The sequence below is a fragment of the Elephas maximus genome, chromosome 6 (assembly GCF_024166365.1).
Source record: "Elephas maximus indicus isolate mEleMax1 chromosome 6, mEleMax1 primary haplotype, whole genome shotgun sequence".
Classification (NCBI taxonomy): domain Eukaryota; kingdom Metazoa; phylum Chordata; class Mammalia; order Proboscidea; family Elephantidae; genus Elephas; species Elephas maximus.
Genome location: NC_064824.1, coordinates 15369308 through 15388430, shown reverse-complemented (window position 1 = coordinate 15388430; position 19123 = coordinate 15369308). Strand labels below are relative to the sequence as shown.

The 19123-nt window shown below is 45.3% G+C and overlaps 2 protein-coding genes across 3 annotated transcripts in view; one reads left to right on the top strand and one right to left on the bottom strand.

The window, feature by feature from the left end:
- The window catches only part of WDR33 (WD repeat domain 33), a 125075-nt gene extending 121873 nt beyond the window's left edge, over positions 1-3202 (top strand). Inside the window, exons 22-23 of one of the 2 annotated variants that reach the window (XM_049889110.1) lie at positions 221-436; positions 2428-3202. In XM_049889110.1, the coding sequence (XP_049745067.1) occupies positions 221-436; positions 2428-2657 (446 nt within the window). In that variant the 3' untranslated portion in view covers positions 2658-3202. The remainder of the gene's footprint in view (positions 1-220; positions 437-2427) is intronic. The other variant, XM_049889109.1, reaches the window with a different exon arrangement.
- Positions 3203-4252: 1050 nt separating this feature from the next.
- SFT2D3 (SFT2 domain containing 3) lies at positions 4253-7253 on the bottom strand. Its single transcript, XM_049889107.1, has one exon. The coding sequence runs from the start codon at positions 7202-7204 to the stop codon at positions 6551-6553; it is 654 nt and encodes a 217-aa protein (XP_049745064.1). The 5' UTR covers positions 7205-7253; the 3' UTR covers positions 4253-6550.
- Positions 7254-19123: the final 11870 nt, after the last annotated feature.

The following is a 19123-nucleotide window of genomic DNA, read 5'->3' as shown; positions in this document are numbered from 1 at the left end:
TGTGTATTCATGATGTGACTTGTAAACTTCAGGGCCTGGCCTATAGTGGGTATCTCGGCAAGTATTTCCTGCATGAATGAATGTTGGTTCTCAAGTCCTGCTTACCCTCAACAGTATGATTTCCACTTGTTTAAATATGGAGACTGTACTTTACACTGTACTTTAATATAATGAGGTTGTTGGGTCTTTAGCCTCATTGGAACCATGGTTCTTGTTTCAGGCCCAGGTCACGAACATTTCCGTGATGCCCCTCGCCCTGATCATGCCCCCCATGATGGTCATTCCCCAGCCAGCAGAGAACGGTCCTCTTCTCTCCAAGGCATGGACATGGCATCACTGCCACCCCGAAAGCGCCCCTGGCATGACGGGCCAGCGACTTCTGAGCACAGAGAAATGGAAGCCCCTGGGGGGCCTTCGGAAGATCGAGGTGGCAAAGGTAAGAGGCCAGTGGTTAGAGTCCAGGAGCTGTTGTCTGCCAAGTCTCCAGGCTGGCCCCACCCAGTCTGTGCCTGTTGCGTCTTTCCCTAATAGGGTGGTTGGGGTCCTTTCTCCATTCTGCCCACCCAGGGTGTGGACTATTTCCAATGTGGAGGACATATTTCCAAACGTGGCACAGATGTAGTGCTTATGCCCATACCACAGCCAGCTGGAGCTCTCACCTGGACGAGTCTCCTTCACTTGCTTCCAGGAATCCCTGGGTCATTCATGTTTTTCACTCTGCTATTTGTCAAGGTGCCTCACCACTCTCCCTACTGAGGTCACTTCCTGTGAGACTCCTGCTGCCCTCCACGGCATCCTGGTGGAAGGGGAAGAATTATCCTCTCCCAGATTCTGTGTTGCATTTTATAGTCTGGGCCGAGAAGGACTGAGTGCCAGGCGTCACAGAGACTTTGGGGAGCATGATCTGGGAGGAGTGCCCCCTGGGGATATTCAGTTATTTCTACAACTTGACACTTGGGATCTCTGTTTTATAGGTGGCACTAAGTTTTAGCCAGAACCAGTAGCCACCAAATGCTAACTACAGCTCAGTCTCAGGTTAGGCTGGGAAGGTTGTGTGTGTGGTGTGGTTTGGAGGCTGTTTAGAAAGGCTGCCCTTTTGCCCCAGCTTATGCTCCATCCTCGGGTTAACCTGCTTGGCCTTTACAGTCCTGCTGTTAGAAAGTTCTGCTTTTTGGTCTTCAGAGCTGTTTGGTCCTTCTCGGAGCAGAACTCTCAGAAACTACTTAACGCACGACCAGAACATTTCCCTGCCCAGACATGCATTTTGTAGCTGGTCGGTGCGGTGTAATCGTGGACTTCCGTGGGCACTCGTGACAGTCATGTAGGACTGTTGTCCAAGAACTTGTGGCTAGTGTGGAAATGATGGGGTAGCAGACACCTTCCCTGCCCAGGCATCCTCAGGTGGCCCCACGTTGTGGTTCCTGAGAAGCCGAAATGATTCCTTTGGTAGTTTTCTTAACCTCTTGAGCATAACTGGACTCAAATTCCTTTTAAAAATTTATAGTAAAACAAAGTTCTGAGAGTTTACCATGGGAGATGTGACAAAATCCTATCATTTCATGGGGAAAAAAATTTCAAGACATGTTAGCATTACAGAATTTTACTATTTTTGTGTGTCCAAGTCTGAAACATAGTTATCCCTAGGAAAAACAACTCCAAAAGCCAGCGTTTTTCTTTTCATGCTTTTGTTCTTCAGGAAATATTTCACATAGCTATTTAAAAAAGAAACCAAGGGGCCACATGGTAGTGGAGCAGTCACCAGTAAACCCTGATCCTGGCTGAAATGGTCATAATTAACTCTGTCAGCAGTGTGGATTTTGTAGTTGCTTCCAAGGAGTCCCTTAGGTGGTGCAAACATTTTATGTGCTCAGCTGCTGACCGAAAGGTTCGGGTCCACCCAGAGGTTCCTTGGAAGAAAGGCCCGGTGATCTACTCCCCAAAAACCAGCCATCAGAAACCCTGTGGAGCACAGTCCTAATCTGACACACATGGGGTCACCAAAAGTCAACAGCACGTGGTCTGGCCTGGTGGTTGCTTCCAAAGCCAAGTCAGCTCTTTTCAGACTTTGCGTCATAATAGCCCTAAGGATGTAGGTGTGGTGGGGGACTCCCTTGGCTTCATGTCCTCTCTGCCACAGCCTTGGGACTAGTTGGAGCCAAGAAGTATGACCACAAGCTAGCATGGAAATGAGGTGGTAGTCAAGAGGGGCTGCATGGAGGGCGAAGGCTCACCAGTCACCTGAGGAGTCAGCTCAGTTTCTAAGACATACTTTTCAGTGTTCTGATGGCCACTACTAATGTCCTCAGAAGCTTTTTAAGGAAGACCCAGGGTATCCCACTGTCACCATAGAGTAAATGTTTGTACGACAAGGTATTGATAATGTCTATTACTAAGAAAGTCATCTGTGAAATCAATGTTTCATTTCAGGCCGAGGGGGCCCAGGACCTTCCCAGAGAGTGCCAAAATCTGGGCGTCCCAGCTCCTTGGATGGTGATCATCATGATGGGTACCACCGAGATGAACCTTTTGGGGGCCCTCCGGGCAGTGGTACCCCTTCTAGAGGGAGCAGGAGTGGCAGTAACTGGGGTAGAGGGAGTAACATGAACTCTGGGCCACCAAGGCGAGGCGCTTCAAGGGGTGGTGGAAGAGGCCGGTAGAAGCTGGGACTAGGCACCTTTAGGCCTCTCTGGACAGTATTTAAGAATTTCTTATGGACTCACCAAGAGAAACAACAGGAAGCCTGTACCACGGTATCCCTGAACTCTTCTGTGGCTACTGAATCCAGGAGTCCCCAATGAGGTCCTCAAGATGAAGAGACTTGTGCTGCTGCTTCCCCGGAAGTAGTAGCTGGCCTTGTTCTGTCCTGTCCACCCCCATTGCTCTAACCCTGCATTGTTTTGTGAAGATAAAGCTGGAATTCTTTTTTTTTTTTTTTTAGTGTCATGAGACATGAAGCACCTCCACAAATTTAGGTTCATGTCTAATTGGAAATTTGTTTCTATATGTACAGTTTGTCAGAGAAAAAAATGTTGTTTTTGTATGAATACAGAATGTGATTTACGCAAGAATTAACGGAAAATAACTAGTTGTGAAGTGCTTACTTCCAGGAAATACTTTAGTTTCCATCGAACACGATCTGTTAAGTAAGTAGTGCACACCACTGCCGATATACACGAGCATATTTGATGGGAACCTCTAAGTCATCATCTTGCTTTTACACAAATTCTCACATGGCTATTCTATCACACTTTTTAGTACAGAGTGAGAAAACACTTTAAACCTACTCTAAAGTAGTCTGAAGTAGGTTTAAAGCCTGAGACATGCCCTGGCAGACGGAAAATCCAAGTAGATGCTTTCTCCTGGGTGAGTCTTCTAGTGACCCCACCTTCAACTTGAATTGCCTTGTTTCTGATGAGGAGAGGTATGTGATGGAAGCCAGCTTTTTGGTGACCATAAAGGCAGAGGACAGTTCTAAGTTAAACCAGGAAGTTTTTGTCCGTTCCTCCAGTTTTAAATAGACTAGAAGGCAAAAGTCCAATTTGAGATAACCCATGGTATTTTCTGTACTGACCCTTATTTTGTTTTCATAAGAAGAAAATTTTAGTAAAAATACAGTCCCATAGCCACCTCCAGTTTGTCACCAGACTGGCAAGTTTAGTGGTGCTAGAAGTCTTAATGGCTACTTAGGGATACTGAGATAGTTGTACAGTATATGAACACCTCTTAACTGGTTCTCTATCACTGTGAAAAATAGTACACACTAACTTGTTTCTGTGGAAACACTGAGAAAATATCGACCAGACACACTGCTTTTTGGATGTTAGAGCTTGGGAGACTTCAAATGAGTAATCTTCAGTTTCCTTTGGAATTAAAAATGCTTAATGGATCAACACCACACTGTAAAAGCAGTATTAGGAGTCTCAAGTTTGCTTTACGTTTGTGGACTTTATTTACCCTCCACTGGTATAGCTTAAAAAAAAAAAAAAAGAAATCATGTTCAAATTCTGAGAAGCTAAAAAGGGATCCAGAAACCACACCCATATCTAAATTAGGGTTCTCTTCCTGAGATTCATGTGGTAAGAATTTTATCATCTTAACATTTAGGCTGTAACTTTAAAAACACAGTACACCTCAGTAAGCAAACCAGATCATATTTTGAGAACAAATTAGAAAAAACCTGAGTCTCTACATTATGCATTTATTAAATACTAAGGACATATATTTATATATACATCTGTATATATATGGCATTTTAAAAGTGTCAAAATACATATTTAAGATTGTGCTTTTAATTTTGAATTTTATAAGGCTTGAGTTCTTTAAAAAAATGTTGGGAAAGAATTTTTAAAGTTTGATTTAAAAAAAATAATACCAACAACATAAAAATACAGTTTTAAGCCATGCAAACCACAACCATTCTAGAGGAACTAAACCAAACCAAAAACCAAACCCAGTGCCATCAAGTCAATTCTGACTCATAGCGACCCTATAGGACAGAGTAGAACTGCCCTACAGAGTTTCCAAGGAGCGCCCAGCAAATTCGAACTCCTGACCCTTTGGTTACCAGCCATAACACTTAACCACTATGCCACCAGGGTTTCCACTACTGGAACGTAAATGTAACGAAGGGACTAGGAAGAGTTCCTTCTTCCCAGCCCCAGACAGAGCAGCCAGCAGCAAAAAGCTTTACAATTAAAAACTACATCACTCCCTGAAACAGTGCATTTGCTCTTAGAAGCACCCTCTCGAGGTATGTAGCCCTAATCATGGATATGGAGACAAGGGAACACTGACTGTGGGGTGGGGGTACCCTGGAAGCCTCTATTGTGGATGAGGTCACTTCAGAGTCACTTTCTGGAGCACGGCCCACACACTGACCGGACCTAGGAACCCAAGTGTGGGGTGGAGTGGGGGTGGACAAGGCAGTGCTCTATCGCTGCCGGACACAGCCTGTTAAGGCAACGTGGGATCCCAGTCCCCCAAAACATCAGTTATTTTCAAATTTATATGCAAACCAGTACACAGAAAAGTGGTTCTCAACCTTGGCTGAACATGGACTCACCTGGGGGAGCTTTATAAAAACACTGATGCCTAGTCCTACCCCCGAGATTCTGATGTAAATTACCCGAGGTTTGGCTCCTCGAGTCACTGATGTGCAGTCAAGTCTGAGAACCACTGTCATGGAATTTCAAAACTCTAAATACATTTTGCTTCCGAGTTGATAATACCTAGCTACTGACAAAACACATATAGACATTTTCTGGACTCATCACAACACTTGGCCCATACTTCCTGGCAATAAATTAAGACATGTAATTAGCTTCTAAAACAACAGCATTTGGCAACGAGATATGGCAAAACATCCTAGTTGCATTATTTGAGATCAGCCTACAAATTCTAAACTACAATTTAAAAAGCATATCATTAAATTAGGAGTGACAATTAGACCGTGTAAAAATCCATGGCTTCCATCAAATATGGTAACTCGATGTAGAATTGCCATCTCCAAGGTCTCCCTAGACCAGTTCTCCTCAGAGACCTTAAGCATTCCGAAGCCACCACCGTTTACACGTACCTCACTAGATACCGTGCTACTTGGGACAAAAGACCTTCCCCTTTGGTCCACTGCTTTGTCTAATACAGAACTAATCTTTCTTGAATGCACCATATTGACTATTTCCATCACTGAAAAAAAAGCCCAGGTAAACCGTCTCAAGTGCTTTTTAAGATCCAGCGGCTGAATATCATTAAAGTGCTTCTGCTACCCTCATGTTGTCGTCAGGTGCTGAGTCGATTTCGACTCAGAGACTCCATGTGAGAGTAGAATACTCCATAGGGTTTTCTAGGCTGTCATCCTCACGGGGCCCTCTGAGTGGGTGCCAACCTTTCCGTTAGCAGCCAAGCACTTAACAGTTGAGCCACGAGGACACCTTACCGCACCATAATTTCCAAGCCTTCCAAAAAAAAAAAAAAAAAAAAAACCCAAACCCGCTGCCTTGGAGTTGATCCCGACTCACAGCGACCCTACAGAACAGAGCAGAACTGCCTGCCCCATAGGGTTTCCAAGGAGCAGCTGGTGGATCTGAACCGCCACCTTTTGGTAGCAGCCTGAGCTTTTAAGCACTGCGCCACCAGGGCTCCATCCAAGTCTTAGGCATGGCAAAATAAAGAGGGGAAGGGAGGTAATGAGGCTAATCTAGCTTAGCCATTAACAATCGACAACGGCAACACGTAAACCAGAGATACATCACAAAAGCAGCTAGTTAAAACCGAAGAGCCATTCTTTTTTACTGAGCTCATTTTAAGATCACGGTTAATGCAAAAGCATATATCACCAATTCAATGACAAGCTCTCGTGTTTTCAGAGTACTGAACGCCGAAACCGAAGCTTCCCAAAGTCCTCGTGTTTCAGCACACGACGGCCGCCGGGTCTGCAGATGGCCGCCGGTCGGCGACCCTCCGTCGCTGCGCGGCCGTGGGTGTCCTCAGCGCGGGCGCGGCACCTGGCTGGGCCGGAGGCTCCACGGCGGGCTCCACGTCTCCCGACCGCTCACACGGGAAGGGCTTTAGCGAGGCCGGTGCCCGGGGCCAGACGCCCGAGGGCAAGGCGCAGCGCGGTACCGCCGCCCCAGGGCAGCAGGCCCAGCAGCAGGCAGACCAGCGCGGCCACCTGCGCGCAGGCGCCCAGCACCGTGAGCACCGCGCTGCGCAGGCCTAGCGCCGCGTACAGCGTGGCGCCCAGCGCGGCCGCGTATAGCAGCGCGCTCCGTGACGGCGCCTCCTCGCCACGCAGCAGCCGCCCGCACGCCGCGCCGCCTCGGAGCAGGGCGCCGCCCGCCAGCGCCAGCGCCGAGCCCAGCGACCACAGCAGCGCGAATTTGCGGGCGCGCAGCAGCAGCACGGGCGCGTAGAGCGCGGCCAGGCCGAAGCAGAGCGCGGCCAGCAGCAGGCACACGCCGCTCGCCGCCAGCCTCTGCGTGCGAGTCACACTCGGCAGGCACGCAGGGCCTCCTGCCGCCGGTCCCTCAGGGTTCCGCGCCCACGTCCAGCGCAAGCTCGAGCGGCCCAGCCACGGCCCCGGTGTGCGGTTCTCCGCCGCGGGTTCCTCCGCCTGGTCCTCGTTGAGCAGCGGCACCGCGGCCGCTGACCCTCCCGCTTTAGCCTGCGCCAGGTACTCCTGCAGCTGGCGGTGGAGGTCCGCCATCTTGAGCGGAGCGCAGATTTTGCTGCCCACTTCCGTCTCTTCGCGGATCGTTGGCGGAAGCCGCTCTGTTTTCGTGCGGCTATTGGCCGGCCGGGGCTCGTACGGCGGAAGGAGCCAGGCCTGCGCCGTGCCGAGAAATGCCCGGGCTGCTGCGTTTACCTTTCCTAGCTCCTGGCCCGGCTCTTTGTTCCGAGCGGGCGTTGTTACCGTCAAGATACATTATCTCAGCATTAAAAAGTTAGTTGGGGGCGGGGGGGGGGGGGAGCGGGCGCTGCTTGTGGCTATAAAGGCACATGGGGTCCCCTTGTGGTGATGGAAATGAACTTTTAACTATCAATGCTATGTAATCTTGCTGTGTCCATGTGCCTCCCATTCTCTTGAGATCCCTTCCATTGGGTCTTCATGCCAACATGCTTGCAAAGTTATGAGAGTCACGAAATACCTGTGTTGCCAAGTCCAAAGAAAGTTTGAGACCATTCTCTCCTTACACTTCCAACAGTACTTGACACAGAGCTCACCCTCCTCGAAGCCGGCACTTAGCTTCTAGGACAGCACCCTGCCGTGTTACGGTCTCGGTCTGTTTCCTTTGCTCCTCTTCCCCCCCTCCCCCCCAAGAGCATCTCCTCTTTTCCTTATTGGGCTGTACTTCCTCGCCATGTGTCCGGCCTCGTGTGGTTAAATACCGTGACTTCTCCAGCAGATCTCCCCTTGCTTCACTTGTATATCTAGTAAGCATCTTGAAAATAACACGCAAAACAAACTTTCGACTCCCAATTTCTCCTTCCCACCCCCAAAGCTTTTAACTACCCCCTTTTTCCTTAGCTCGATAAATCTTTCCACGATTCCTTCACTGTGTCGCTCAGGCCAAGAATGTTGAAATCATCCGTGACTTCTTTCTCATGCCCACATCAAGTCCTGCCAGCCATACCTTGGAAATGCATGTAGTATTTGGTTATTTCTTCTCACTGCCAACCCCTTAGCCAGCCCCCTATCAGCACCCGCCTGGACTCCGCCATGGTGCCAGAGCAATGCTTTTAACGTGAGTCAGAGCGTGTCGCTTCTCTGTTTTGAATTCTCTAATGCTCTCCATCTCACAGGAAAAGCCAATGTCCTTACCTTGCCTACATGGCCCTGTAGGATCGGAGCCAGCTACCTCTCTACCCTCATCTCCTATCTGTTTCTCTCCCCTGCGGTTCTGGACATGGTGGCCTGTGGGATATTGCTAGATAGGTAAAGTATCAAAAAAAATTACTGAAGTACAACAAAATTAAAGCATACAGGGCTTATTTAAAGGGAGACCTCTCTTAAGAAAAAAAACTGGAAGGGGCCATTTTGGGTCAGTTACAATGAGGTTTTAAGGAGGAAATAGAGTAGAAAATAAACCATTGGTGGCACAATGGTTAAGCACTCAGTTGCTAACTGAACGGTGGATGGTTCGAACCCACCAGCTGCTCCACGGGAGAAAGATGTGGCAGTCTGCTTCTGTAAAGATTACAGCCTTGTAAACCCTATGGGGCAGTTTGGCTCTATCTTACTGGGTCGCCGTAAGTCGGAATCAACTTGATGGCAACAGGTGATCTTAACGTGACTGAATGAATCCTGCAGCCCTCTCTGAGATCAGCTGACATCAGGTTACTAGGTGGTCTCTGTGGCCTGGGCTGCCCCCTGTTCATTTGCACAATAAAGGTATCTATTACTTGGGGAACTCCAAAGATTGAGAAATGTCTTCTCAGGAAAAAACCAGATTATTTTGGGTAAAATTAAATTCTTTGCATAAGATAAACTCAACTACTTTATGGTTAACAGATGCACATTCGTGGAGGAGCAAAGGGGAGGTGCAGAGGGCAGGCATGAGCTACAGTCCCTCTGGCAAGTGCAAGAAGAGAGGAAGCTAGGAATTAGTACAGGGACTGCTAGTCAGTAGTGGTACCTGGTCATTTAAATAGCAGACGCCCAGAGAAGTCAACCTGCAGAGTAACAACTAGAAGCCCCCCGCCCAAAACTGGCCCTGTGCAAACCACCCGCTCCTGTCTCTGCAGATTCCCCTTCACTCCCCTTTCTTCCCAGATGCACTGCCGTATGTGCTAATGGGTAGAATCCTCACCCTGCCCTCCACTTTCTGAGGTGCAGGCCCTGCTGACCCCAACCTCCCCCCAATGAGCCAGACCCCACACCCTGCCCTGCTGACCCCATCCCCAGTGGAGTGGTACCCCATGTTCTGCCCTGACCTGTTCACTCCCAGCTGAGCGGGACTCTGTGCCCTGCCCAACCAACCCCTTCCTGGTTGCATGGCCCTTCACATCCTACCCTGCCCACCTTTCTCTGCATCCCATCCTGCACTTCAGGAGTCCCATTTACTTCTTGTGACAATGCAGTTGGAATGCATTATCCCCAAGAGCTGTGAAAGAACCCTGACCACTCTATACCTGGTGCCTCACATCAGTGAAATGACCTGTCTGTTCATCATCAAGCTGTCCTCTAAGAGAAGTCATATGTGCCCAACAACAGGGGACCCCAGTGTGTGTGTGTGACCCACCATACCCATCAGTGAGAAGAAGGCATATGCAGCCAAATGACAGCACCAAATCCATACATAGACCAACCAACCGGCAGCACCATAGTCATACACAGACCAATAGTACAAAGTGACATCAATTAAAACAATACAATGGAAGGTAGACCATATAAGGAGAAAGGGAAAAGGCCAAGCTCTAGATAAAACAAAAGCAAATCAACACAAAGAGGGAAAGAAACAGAATCAATAAAGATAAAATAGCTTAATGCCTCAAAGACAGCAGTCAGTTACACATCATATGAGGAAACAGGACATGGTGACTCAAGCTGATGAGCAAAGTAAAGGGATGGAAAAATTTTCTGAGGAAGAACTGATAATACAACTGCCTGACAAGGAATGCAAAAGACTAATACTTAGGTTCCTCAAAAAGATCAAGGAACACACACACACAAGCCAGAATCATTTAGGAAAACAATACAAGAACAAAATGAGAAACTCAATAGAGAAATAGAAACCATACAAAACAATAGCAATAAAATATCAGAAATGAGCAACTCTATGGAAGAAAATAAAAGTAGAATCAGTGGAAGAAAGAACAAGCAACATAAAAGACAAATCCCTTGATACTAATTTGTTTGAGAAACAAGCAGAAAAAAGATGGAGGAAAAATGAAAAAAGCCTAAGGGTTAGATGGGACACCATCAAGAGGTAGTATATACTCATATTAGGAATCTCAGAAGGGGAAGAGACAAAATAGAGTATAAAGAGGATTTTTAAAGACATAATGGCAGAAAACTTCCCAAATATGAAAATGAGATTTCCATCCAAGAAGCTTACAAACCCAGCACAGGATAGACCCCAAAAGAAATCCACCGAGTCATGTTATAATCAAACTTTCCAGAACCAAAGAGAATTTTGAGAGCAGCTCAAGAAAAGGGAAATATCACCTACAAAGGGGCCTCAAAAGGCTAAACACTGATTTCAGCAACAATGCAGGCAAGAATGCAATGGAATGACATATACAAAGCCCTGAAAGAAAAGAACTGCCAACCAAGAATCATATAACCAGCAAAATTGTCTTTCAAAAATTAGGACATTCCCAGATGAGCAGAAATTAAGGGAATTTGTAACCACCAGACCAGCCCTACAAGAAATATTAAAGGGAGTCCTTCAGATTGAAAACCAACAACATCAGAGAACAACCTGAAATAAAAACGTGACAGCATCACCGAAATACCAAGACAGCTAAAAACTTCAAAAATAAGATAAAGCTACAAAACTGATGATTAAAGGGAGCCAGAGATACGAAGATGTAAACTATGACGACTTCAAAGCAAAAGGTGGAATGAATGGTGTGGTGATGGAATTTCCACATGGAGAGGAAGTCAAGGTGCTCTCAAGATACAATAGACTGTTTTAAATTTAGGATGTTAAATGTAAACAGGGTAACCACAAAGAAGAGTAATATATGCAATATATGCACCAAAATGAAGAAAATCAAAGACTCGGTAAACACAAAAACAATAACAGATGAAAAGAAAATCTATATACAAAAAGAACTCAAGACAGAAAGATGAACAAAGAAACACCATAAAAAAAGTGTAACAAAATGACAGCAGTAAATCCACGCCTGTCAACAATCACACTGAATGTAACTGGATTAAATGCACCAGAGAAGAGGCAGAGAGTGGAAGAATGGATTTTAAAAATGACCCATCAGTATGTTATCTACAAGAGACACACCCTAGAAACAAAGACACCAGCAGGTTAGAAATCAAAGGACAGAAAAAGTTATATACTAAGCCAACAGTAATGAAACAAGAGCAGGAGTGGCAATATTAATATCTGACAAAAAATACTTTAAGTAAAAAACCATTATAAGGGACAAAGAAGGACACTATATAATGATTAAAGGATCAATTCACCAAAAAGACCTAACAATTATAAATATGCACCTGTGATGTTTAAGATTCTGTGTCAACTTAGCTCAGTGTTTTGGCAGTTGTATAATGTTGTGATCACTTCCCTGTTGAGATTTGATATGTGTTCACCCCCGTGATGGAATCTTCTGTGGTACCAGAAGGGGTGGAGCATGTGGCAGCTCACTGCCCTCCCCGCCCAGCCTTAATCTCCCCATCCTCCGCCGCCCAGCTCTTCCTGCTCACCTTGCTTGGGCTTTTGCTTGTTCTAGATTGTGCAGGTGGCTCCTGTTTGTCTGACCTCTCATTCTTGGGACTTGAGCTAGCAGCTTACCTGTGGTCTTGCCTGCCAGCCTTGGGATTTGTCAGACTTCACAGTCTGCAACAGCGCTGCTCTCAGGCCTGCTGATCTTGGGTTTGCCAGTGCCTGCAGCTACGATCAGGAGAATCCTCTATCCTGCCCCACAGACTTGGGATGTTACAGCCTCTAAAAACCGTGTGAGCCATTTCTTTGATATGAATTTCTCTCTCTGTATGTATATGTGTGTGTGTGTGTGTGTATGCTTTACTGGCATTGCTTCTCTGGAGAACCCAGCCTAAGACAGCACCCAATGCCAGAGCTCCAAAATGTATACAATAGACTAACATAATTGAAGAAATAATAGTAAGAGATTTTAACACTTCACATTTGACAATGGACAGAACAACTAGAAAGAAAATCAGCAAAGATACACAAGACCTAAATGACGCAAACAACTGGATCTCCCAGACATATATAGCATGCACCATGTAACAACAGAACAATGCACATTCCTCTCTAGCACACGTGGAACACTCTCCAGAACAGACCGTGTCTCGGTCATCTGGTGCTGCTGTAACAGAAATATCACAAGTGGATGGCTTTAACAAAGAGAAATTTATTCACAGTAAAGTAGGCTCGAAGTTCAAATTTCAAGCGTCAGCTCCAGAGGAGGGCTTTCTCTCTCTTTTGGCCTTCTCATCCATCTTCCCCCAGACCAGGAGCTCCTCTGAGTGGGGAACCTGGGTCCAAAAGACGCACTTTGCTCCTGGCACTGCTTTCTTGGTGGTATGAGGTCTGTCTTAGTCATCTAGTGCTGCTGTAACAGAAATACCACAAATGGATGGCTGTAACAAAGAGAAGCTTATTTTCTCATAGTAAAGTAGGCTAAAAGTCAAAATTCAAGGTGTCAGCTCCAGGGGAAGGCTTTCTCTGTTGGTCTGGAAGGAAGGTCTTTCTCATCAATCTTCCCCCTGGACTAGGAGCTTCTCTGCGTAGAAACCCCGGGTCTAAAGGATGCACTCTGCTCCCAGTGCTTCTTTCTGGGTGGTATGAGGTCCCCCTGTCCTGCTCTTTTTGTATCTCAAGAGATTGCCACAAGACACGGTGCAATCTTGTAGGTTGAGTCTAGCTTCACTAACTCATCCTCCCTCATGAGGCAGGATTTACAACATATAGGAGAATCACACAATACCAGGAACCATGGCCCAGTCCAATTGGTACACATTTTGGGGGAACATAATTCAATCCATGACTAGGTCCCCTCTCTGTTCACTTTCCTTTTTATCTCTAGAGAGAGAAGAGGTGGTGCAGGCCACACCCTAGGGAAACTCCCTTTACATTGGATCAAGGATGTGACCTGGGGAAGAGTGATGTTACAACCCCACCCTAGTCCTCTTTAACATAAAATTACAGTCACAAAATGGAGGGCAACCACACAATACTGGGAATCATGGCCTAACCAAGTTGATACATTTTGGGGGAGACAGTTCAATCCATGACATTCCATCCCTTGGCCCCCCCCCCCAGTCACATCTTTGCAACATGCAAAACGTATTCATCTGATCAAAGCAAAAGTCTTAACTCCAAGTCCAAAATCCAAAAATTCTTCATCTGTGAAATCTTGAATACAAGTTATCTGCTTCCAAAGGTACAACGGCAGAACAGGCACAAGCTAGACATTTCCATTACAAATGGGAGAAACTGGGGGGAAAGAAGGGATAACAGGCACCAAGCAAGTCAGCAGAACACATTGCATTAGCCCTTAAGGCTTTGAAGATAATCTGTTCTCTGAGACAATTTACCCAATGGCCCTGCCCTCCAGACTGTAGGTATTGGCCAAGCTCCCCAGATTCTTAGTGGAGATCGCTTGGCCCTGGGCTTCAGCTCCACTGGGATAGCAACTCTGCTCCCTCGGTTTTAGGTGCCATTCTCCTAGTCCATCTGAGTGGTGACTCCAGCCTTAGAAACAGCAGAGGCCATGGCTCCACCCTTTGAAACCCCAGAGATCATGGCCATACCTTTTGAGACTGAGGCAGCTCGGCTTCTCGTGTTCCTTGTCTCTTCAGCTTCTACTTCCTGGTTTCTTGGCCCCTTGGCTCTTCAGGCCTCACACCCACATCTGCCCTGCTAGGGCAAGTGTTCCAAAGCTCTGTAGTTCCACCGATAAGTGCCTGGAGGCACCCCACTCTGCCAGGAAGCCTCCTGCCCACAGGCACTCAGCTCTCTTGCTCCATGGGTAGGCAAGCCTAGCTCCACTGATAAGTGCCAGGAGGAACCCCACTCCACAAGGAAGCCAGCTTTCCCTGTGGGTCAGGTCCAGCGGTGTCTGGTGCTGGTCTCCTGGTTCTGCCGCTGCTGGTTCTCTGTCGCTGCTGGTTCTCTGCCGCTGTAGGTTCTCTGCTGCTTCAGGCCTGTTGTTGCTGCCACTACTCTATCCATTCATAGTTTCCAAACGGCTTCCACATTTTAGGTATCTGTTAGAGCAGCACCCCACTCTCTTGGTACCAAATTCTGTCTTGGTCATCTAGTGCTGCTGTAACAGAAATACCACAAGTGGATGGCTTTAACAAAGAGAAACTTATTCACAGTAAAGCAGGCTAAAAGTCCAAATTTAGGGCATCAGCTCCAGGGGAAGGCTTTCTCTGATGGCCTTTTCATCCATCTTCCCCCAGACTAGGAGCTTCTTTGCTCAGGGAACCCAGGTCCAAAGGACATGCTCTGCTCCCAACACTACTTTCTTGGTGGTATGAGGTCTCCCTCTGTGCTTGCTTCCCTTTTCTTTCTATTTCTTGAGAGAGAAAAGGTGATGCAGGCCCCACTCCAGGAAAATTCCCTTTACATTGGATCAGGGATGTGACCTGAGTAAGGATGGTGTTACAATCCCACCCTAATCCTCTTTAACATGAAATTACAATCAGAAAGTGGTGAACAACCACACAATGCTGGGAATCATGGCCTAAGTTGATACACACATTTTTTGTGGGACATAATTCAATCCATGACAGACCATATCTTAGGCCACAAAGCAAGCCTCAGTAAATTTAAAAAGGCTGAAGGTATACAAAACATTTCCTCTGACCATAAATGGTATTAAACTAGAAATCATTAACTGGAAAAACATGGAGAATAAGTACATGGAAGTAAATAACACATTACTAAAACATTACTGGATGATAGAAGAAATAAAAAGTGGAATTAACTAAAATCATGGGAAAAAATCACGTGATCATCTCAATTGATGCGTAAAAGGCATTTGATAAAATCCAACACCCTTTCCTGATAAAAACTCTCGGCAAAACAGAAATAGGGGGAAATTACTCAACATAATTAAGGGCATATATGCAAAACCAACTGCCAACATTCTCATTGGAGAAAGACTGAGAGCCTTCCCGTGAGTATGGGAACGAGACAAGCATGCCATTATCACCACTCTTATTCAGTATTGTACTGGAAGTCCTAGCCAAAGCAATAGGCAAAGAAGGGAAATAAATGGTATCCAGATTGGAAAGGAGGAAGTAAAACTATCTCTATTCACAGATAGCATGGTCCTACACATAGGAAATCCCAGAGAATACACAAGAAAATTACTCAGTCTAATAAAAGGATTCAGCAAAGTGGCAGGATATAAGATCAACACATGAAAATCATTTGGATTAACTATACGAGACCAAATGGTCAAAATTTACCCAAAAGCAAAGATAAGAAGGCAGGGTGGTAAGGGAAGCTATATCAACGGAAACAGAACAGAATGGGAATAATGAGAATGCTGACATACTGTAAACACTGTAACCAATGGCATGGTGCAATTTGCATAAAAATTGTTAAAGGGAACTAGATTTAATGGCCTGACTGAGACTGGAAGAACCCCTGAAGCCATGGCCCCTGGACACTCTGTTAACTGAGTGTCACATAACAATATGTGTATAAATCTCTGTATGAGAAATTAACTTCAGCTGTAAACGTACACCTAAAGCACAATTAAAGAAAAAACTGTTAAAGGAGAACCTAATTTGCTGTGTAAACTTTCACCTAAAACACAATAAAAGATTATTTTAAAAAATTAATTGACCCCTGATACTATGGCCCCTGGATGCTCTAATAACCCGGAACTGAAACCATTCCCAAAGCCCACTCTTCAGACAAAGATTAAACCTAAAACCCATTGGCCGTTGAATTGATTCCGACTCATAGCGACCCTATAGGACAGAGTAGAACTGTCCCGTAGAGTTTCCAAGGAGCACCTGGTGTATTCAAACTGCTAACCTTTTGGTTAGCAGCCATAGCACTTAATCACTACGCCACTAGGGTTTCCTGACAAAGTTTAGACAGGACTACAAAACAAAAAAATACACTTGAGGTGTGTGCTTCTTAGTTCAAAACGATACACAATACCAAATGGGCAGCTCCTGTCCAGAGGAAGAACCAGAAGGCAGGGACAGGAAGTGCTTAAATGGATACAGAGAACCCAGGGTGGAAAGGGAGAGTGTGCTGTCACAATATGGGAATTGAAACTAATGCAACAAAACAATATGTATATAAATTTTTGTATGAGAAATTAACTTGAGCTGTAAACTCTCACCTAAAGCACAATTTTTTAAAAAAAGTGTAAAAAAGAAATTACTTTAGAGTCGAGACAATCCTTTTGTTTTTTCCTAACTTTGTGTTTTAATTTCTCATTGTGTCATTCCACTGCTGTATTCTGTAATAAAATATTTATCCATGCAAAGAAGATGGTAATAGCAATTATATTATTGTAATAAATGTGCCAGTATTCAAGAAAAAAAAATTGAAGCATTGAAAAATAATAAAATAAAAAATAAAGATTATTTCTGTATTAAAAAAAAAAAAATCAGTTGAGTTCCATTACACTAAGGAGCCCTGGTGGTGCATTGGCTAAAGCATCCAGCTGTTAACTTAAAGGTCAGCAATTCAAACCTACCAGCCGTTCTGCGGTGTTGGACATGCTCTCTGGGTTCTGGGTGGAGGCCCCTCGGCCCTGGGCTTCAGCTCTGCCTTCCAGGCCCACTGGGATGGCAACTCTGCTCCCTTGGTTTTGGGCAGCTCCATTCTTCTAGTGGGAAACTCTGGTGGCATAGCTACAGCTGCTAACCAAAAGGCTGGCAGTTTGAATCCACCAGGTGCTCCTTGGAAACCCTGTGGGGCAGTTCTACTCTGTTCTATCGAGTCACTATGAGTCAGAATCAACTCCACAACAACAGGTTTGGTTTTTTGTTTTTTATTGTCCTAGTTCATCTGAGTGGTGACCCCACCCCTCTGCCCCCTCAGGCCTCATTTTCTGCCTCTTGGGCATGGCAGTCTCACAGTCTGCAACGGAGTTGAAGATCTGAAGAGAGGAACCCCCAAGACTATCACCCTGAGATACCCTTTAAACTTTGAAATGAAACTACTCCCGGAGGTCGCCTTTCAGCTAAATAACAGATTGGCTCATAAAATAAACATCACCTGTGAGTACTGTGCACCTTTAAAAAAAAAATCTTAGACCAAAAGATTAACATTTACCCTAAAGCAAAGATGAAAAGATCAGGGGGGCAGGGAAGCTGGATTAATGGAAGTGGAACAACCAGAACAGAAGTATTAAGACTGTTGACACAGTGTGGAAATTGTAACTAATGTCGCTAAACAATATGTTTGTTGTTCTTATGTGCTGTTGAGTCAGTTCCGACTCACTGTGAACTTTTGTACAACAGAACAAAACACTGCCCGGGCCTGCACCATCCTCACAATCGTACCTGGGCCCATTGCTACAGCCACTATGTCAATCCATCTTGTTGAGGGTCTTCCTCTTTTTCGCTGACCCTCTATTTTACCAACCATGATGTCCTTCTCCAGGGACTGATCCCTCCTGATAACATGTCCAAAGTATGTGGGATATACTTTGGAGCATTCTGGTTGTACTTATTCCAAGACAGCTTGGTTCATTCTTTTGGCAGTTCATGGTACATTCAGTATTCCTCGCCAACACCCCAATTCAAAGGCATCAGTTCTTCGGTCTTCCTTATTTATCGTCCAGCTTTTGCATGCATTATGAGGCAAATGAAAACACCATGGCTTGGGTTGGCACACCTTAGTCTTCAAGGTGACTGACATGTTTGCTTTTTAACACTTTAAGAGGTCTTTTGCAGCAGATTTGCCCAATGCAATACGCTGTTTGGCTTTCTGACTGCTGCTTCAATGGGCATGGATTGTGGATCCAAGTAAAATGAAATCCTTGACAACTTTAATGTTTTCTCCATTTATAATGATGTTGTTTATTGGTCCAGTTGTGAGGATTTTTATGGCACTGGGTTTGTTTGGGTCTATGTTGAGGTGTAATCCATACTGAAGACTGTGGTCTTTGATCTTCATCAGTAAGTGCTTCAAGCGCTCTTCACTTTCAGCAAGCAAGGTTGTGTCATCTGCATAACACAGGTTGTTAATGAGTCTTCCTCCAATCCTGGTGCATCATTCTTCTTCATATAGTCCAGCTTCTCAGATTATTTGCTTAGTATATAGGTTGAGTAAGTATGATGAAAGGATACGACCCTGATGCACTCCTTTTCTGACTTTAAACTACTCAGTATCCCATCGTTCTGTTTGAACCACTGCCTCTTGATATATGTACAGGTTCCTCATTTAAGCACAATGAAGTGTTCTGGAATTCCCATTCTTTGCAATATTATCCATAATTTGTTATGATCCACACAGTCAAATGACTTCGCATAGTCAATAAAACACAAGTAAACATCTTTCTGGTATTCTCTGCTTTCAGCCAGGACCCATCTGACATCAGCAGTGATAAGCATAAAAAAAAGCATAGAAAGTGTTAAATGGGAACCTGATTTGCTGCATAAGCTTTCACCAAAAATTCAACAAAATATTTAAAACACAGTTTTTAAATTAAATCCTTGTTCTCAAATTCTGTGCTCTTTTCTGTGAAAGCAGATGGCCTCGCTCCATGTGGTCGAAAGTGTGGCTGCTGACAGCTACACTGAGGTTTCACCATGTCAGTCACCAGACAGGGGCTGACTTAGCTCTCTAACATCCCAAATCTACAAATCCTGTGAAAAAACCCGTTGTCTATCCTGGATCAGGTGGCAGTCATGTGCCCACAAAGAACAGGCTGCTGGGTCCCCATGACGAACTGTACTCAAAACTCTACGTTAGTTTGTTGCACAGTACTGAAG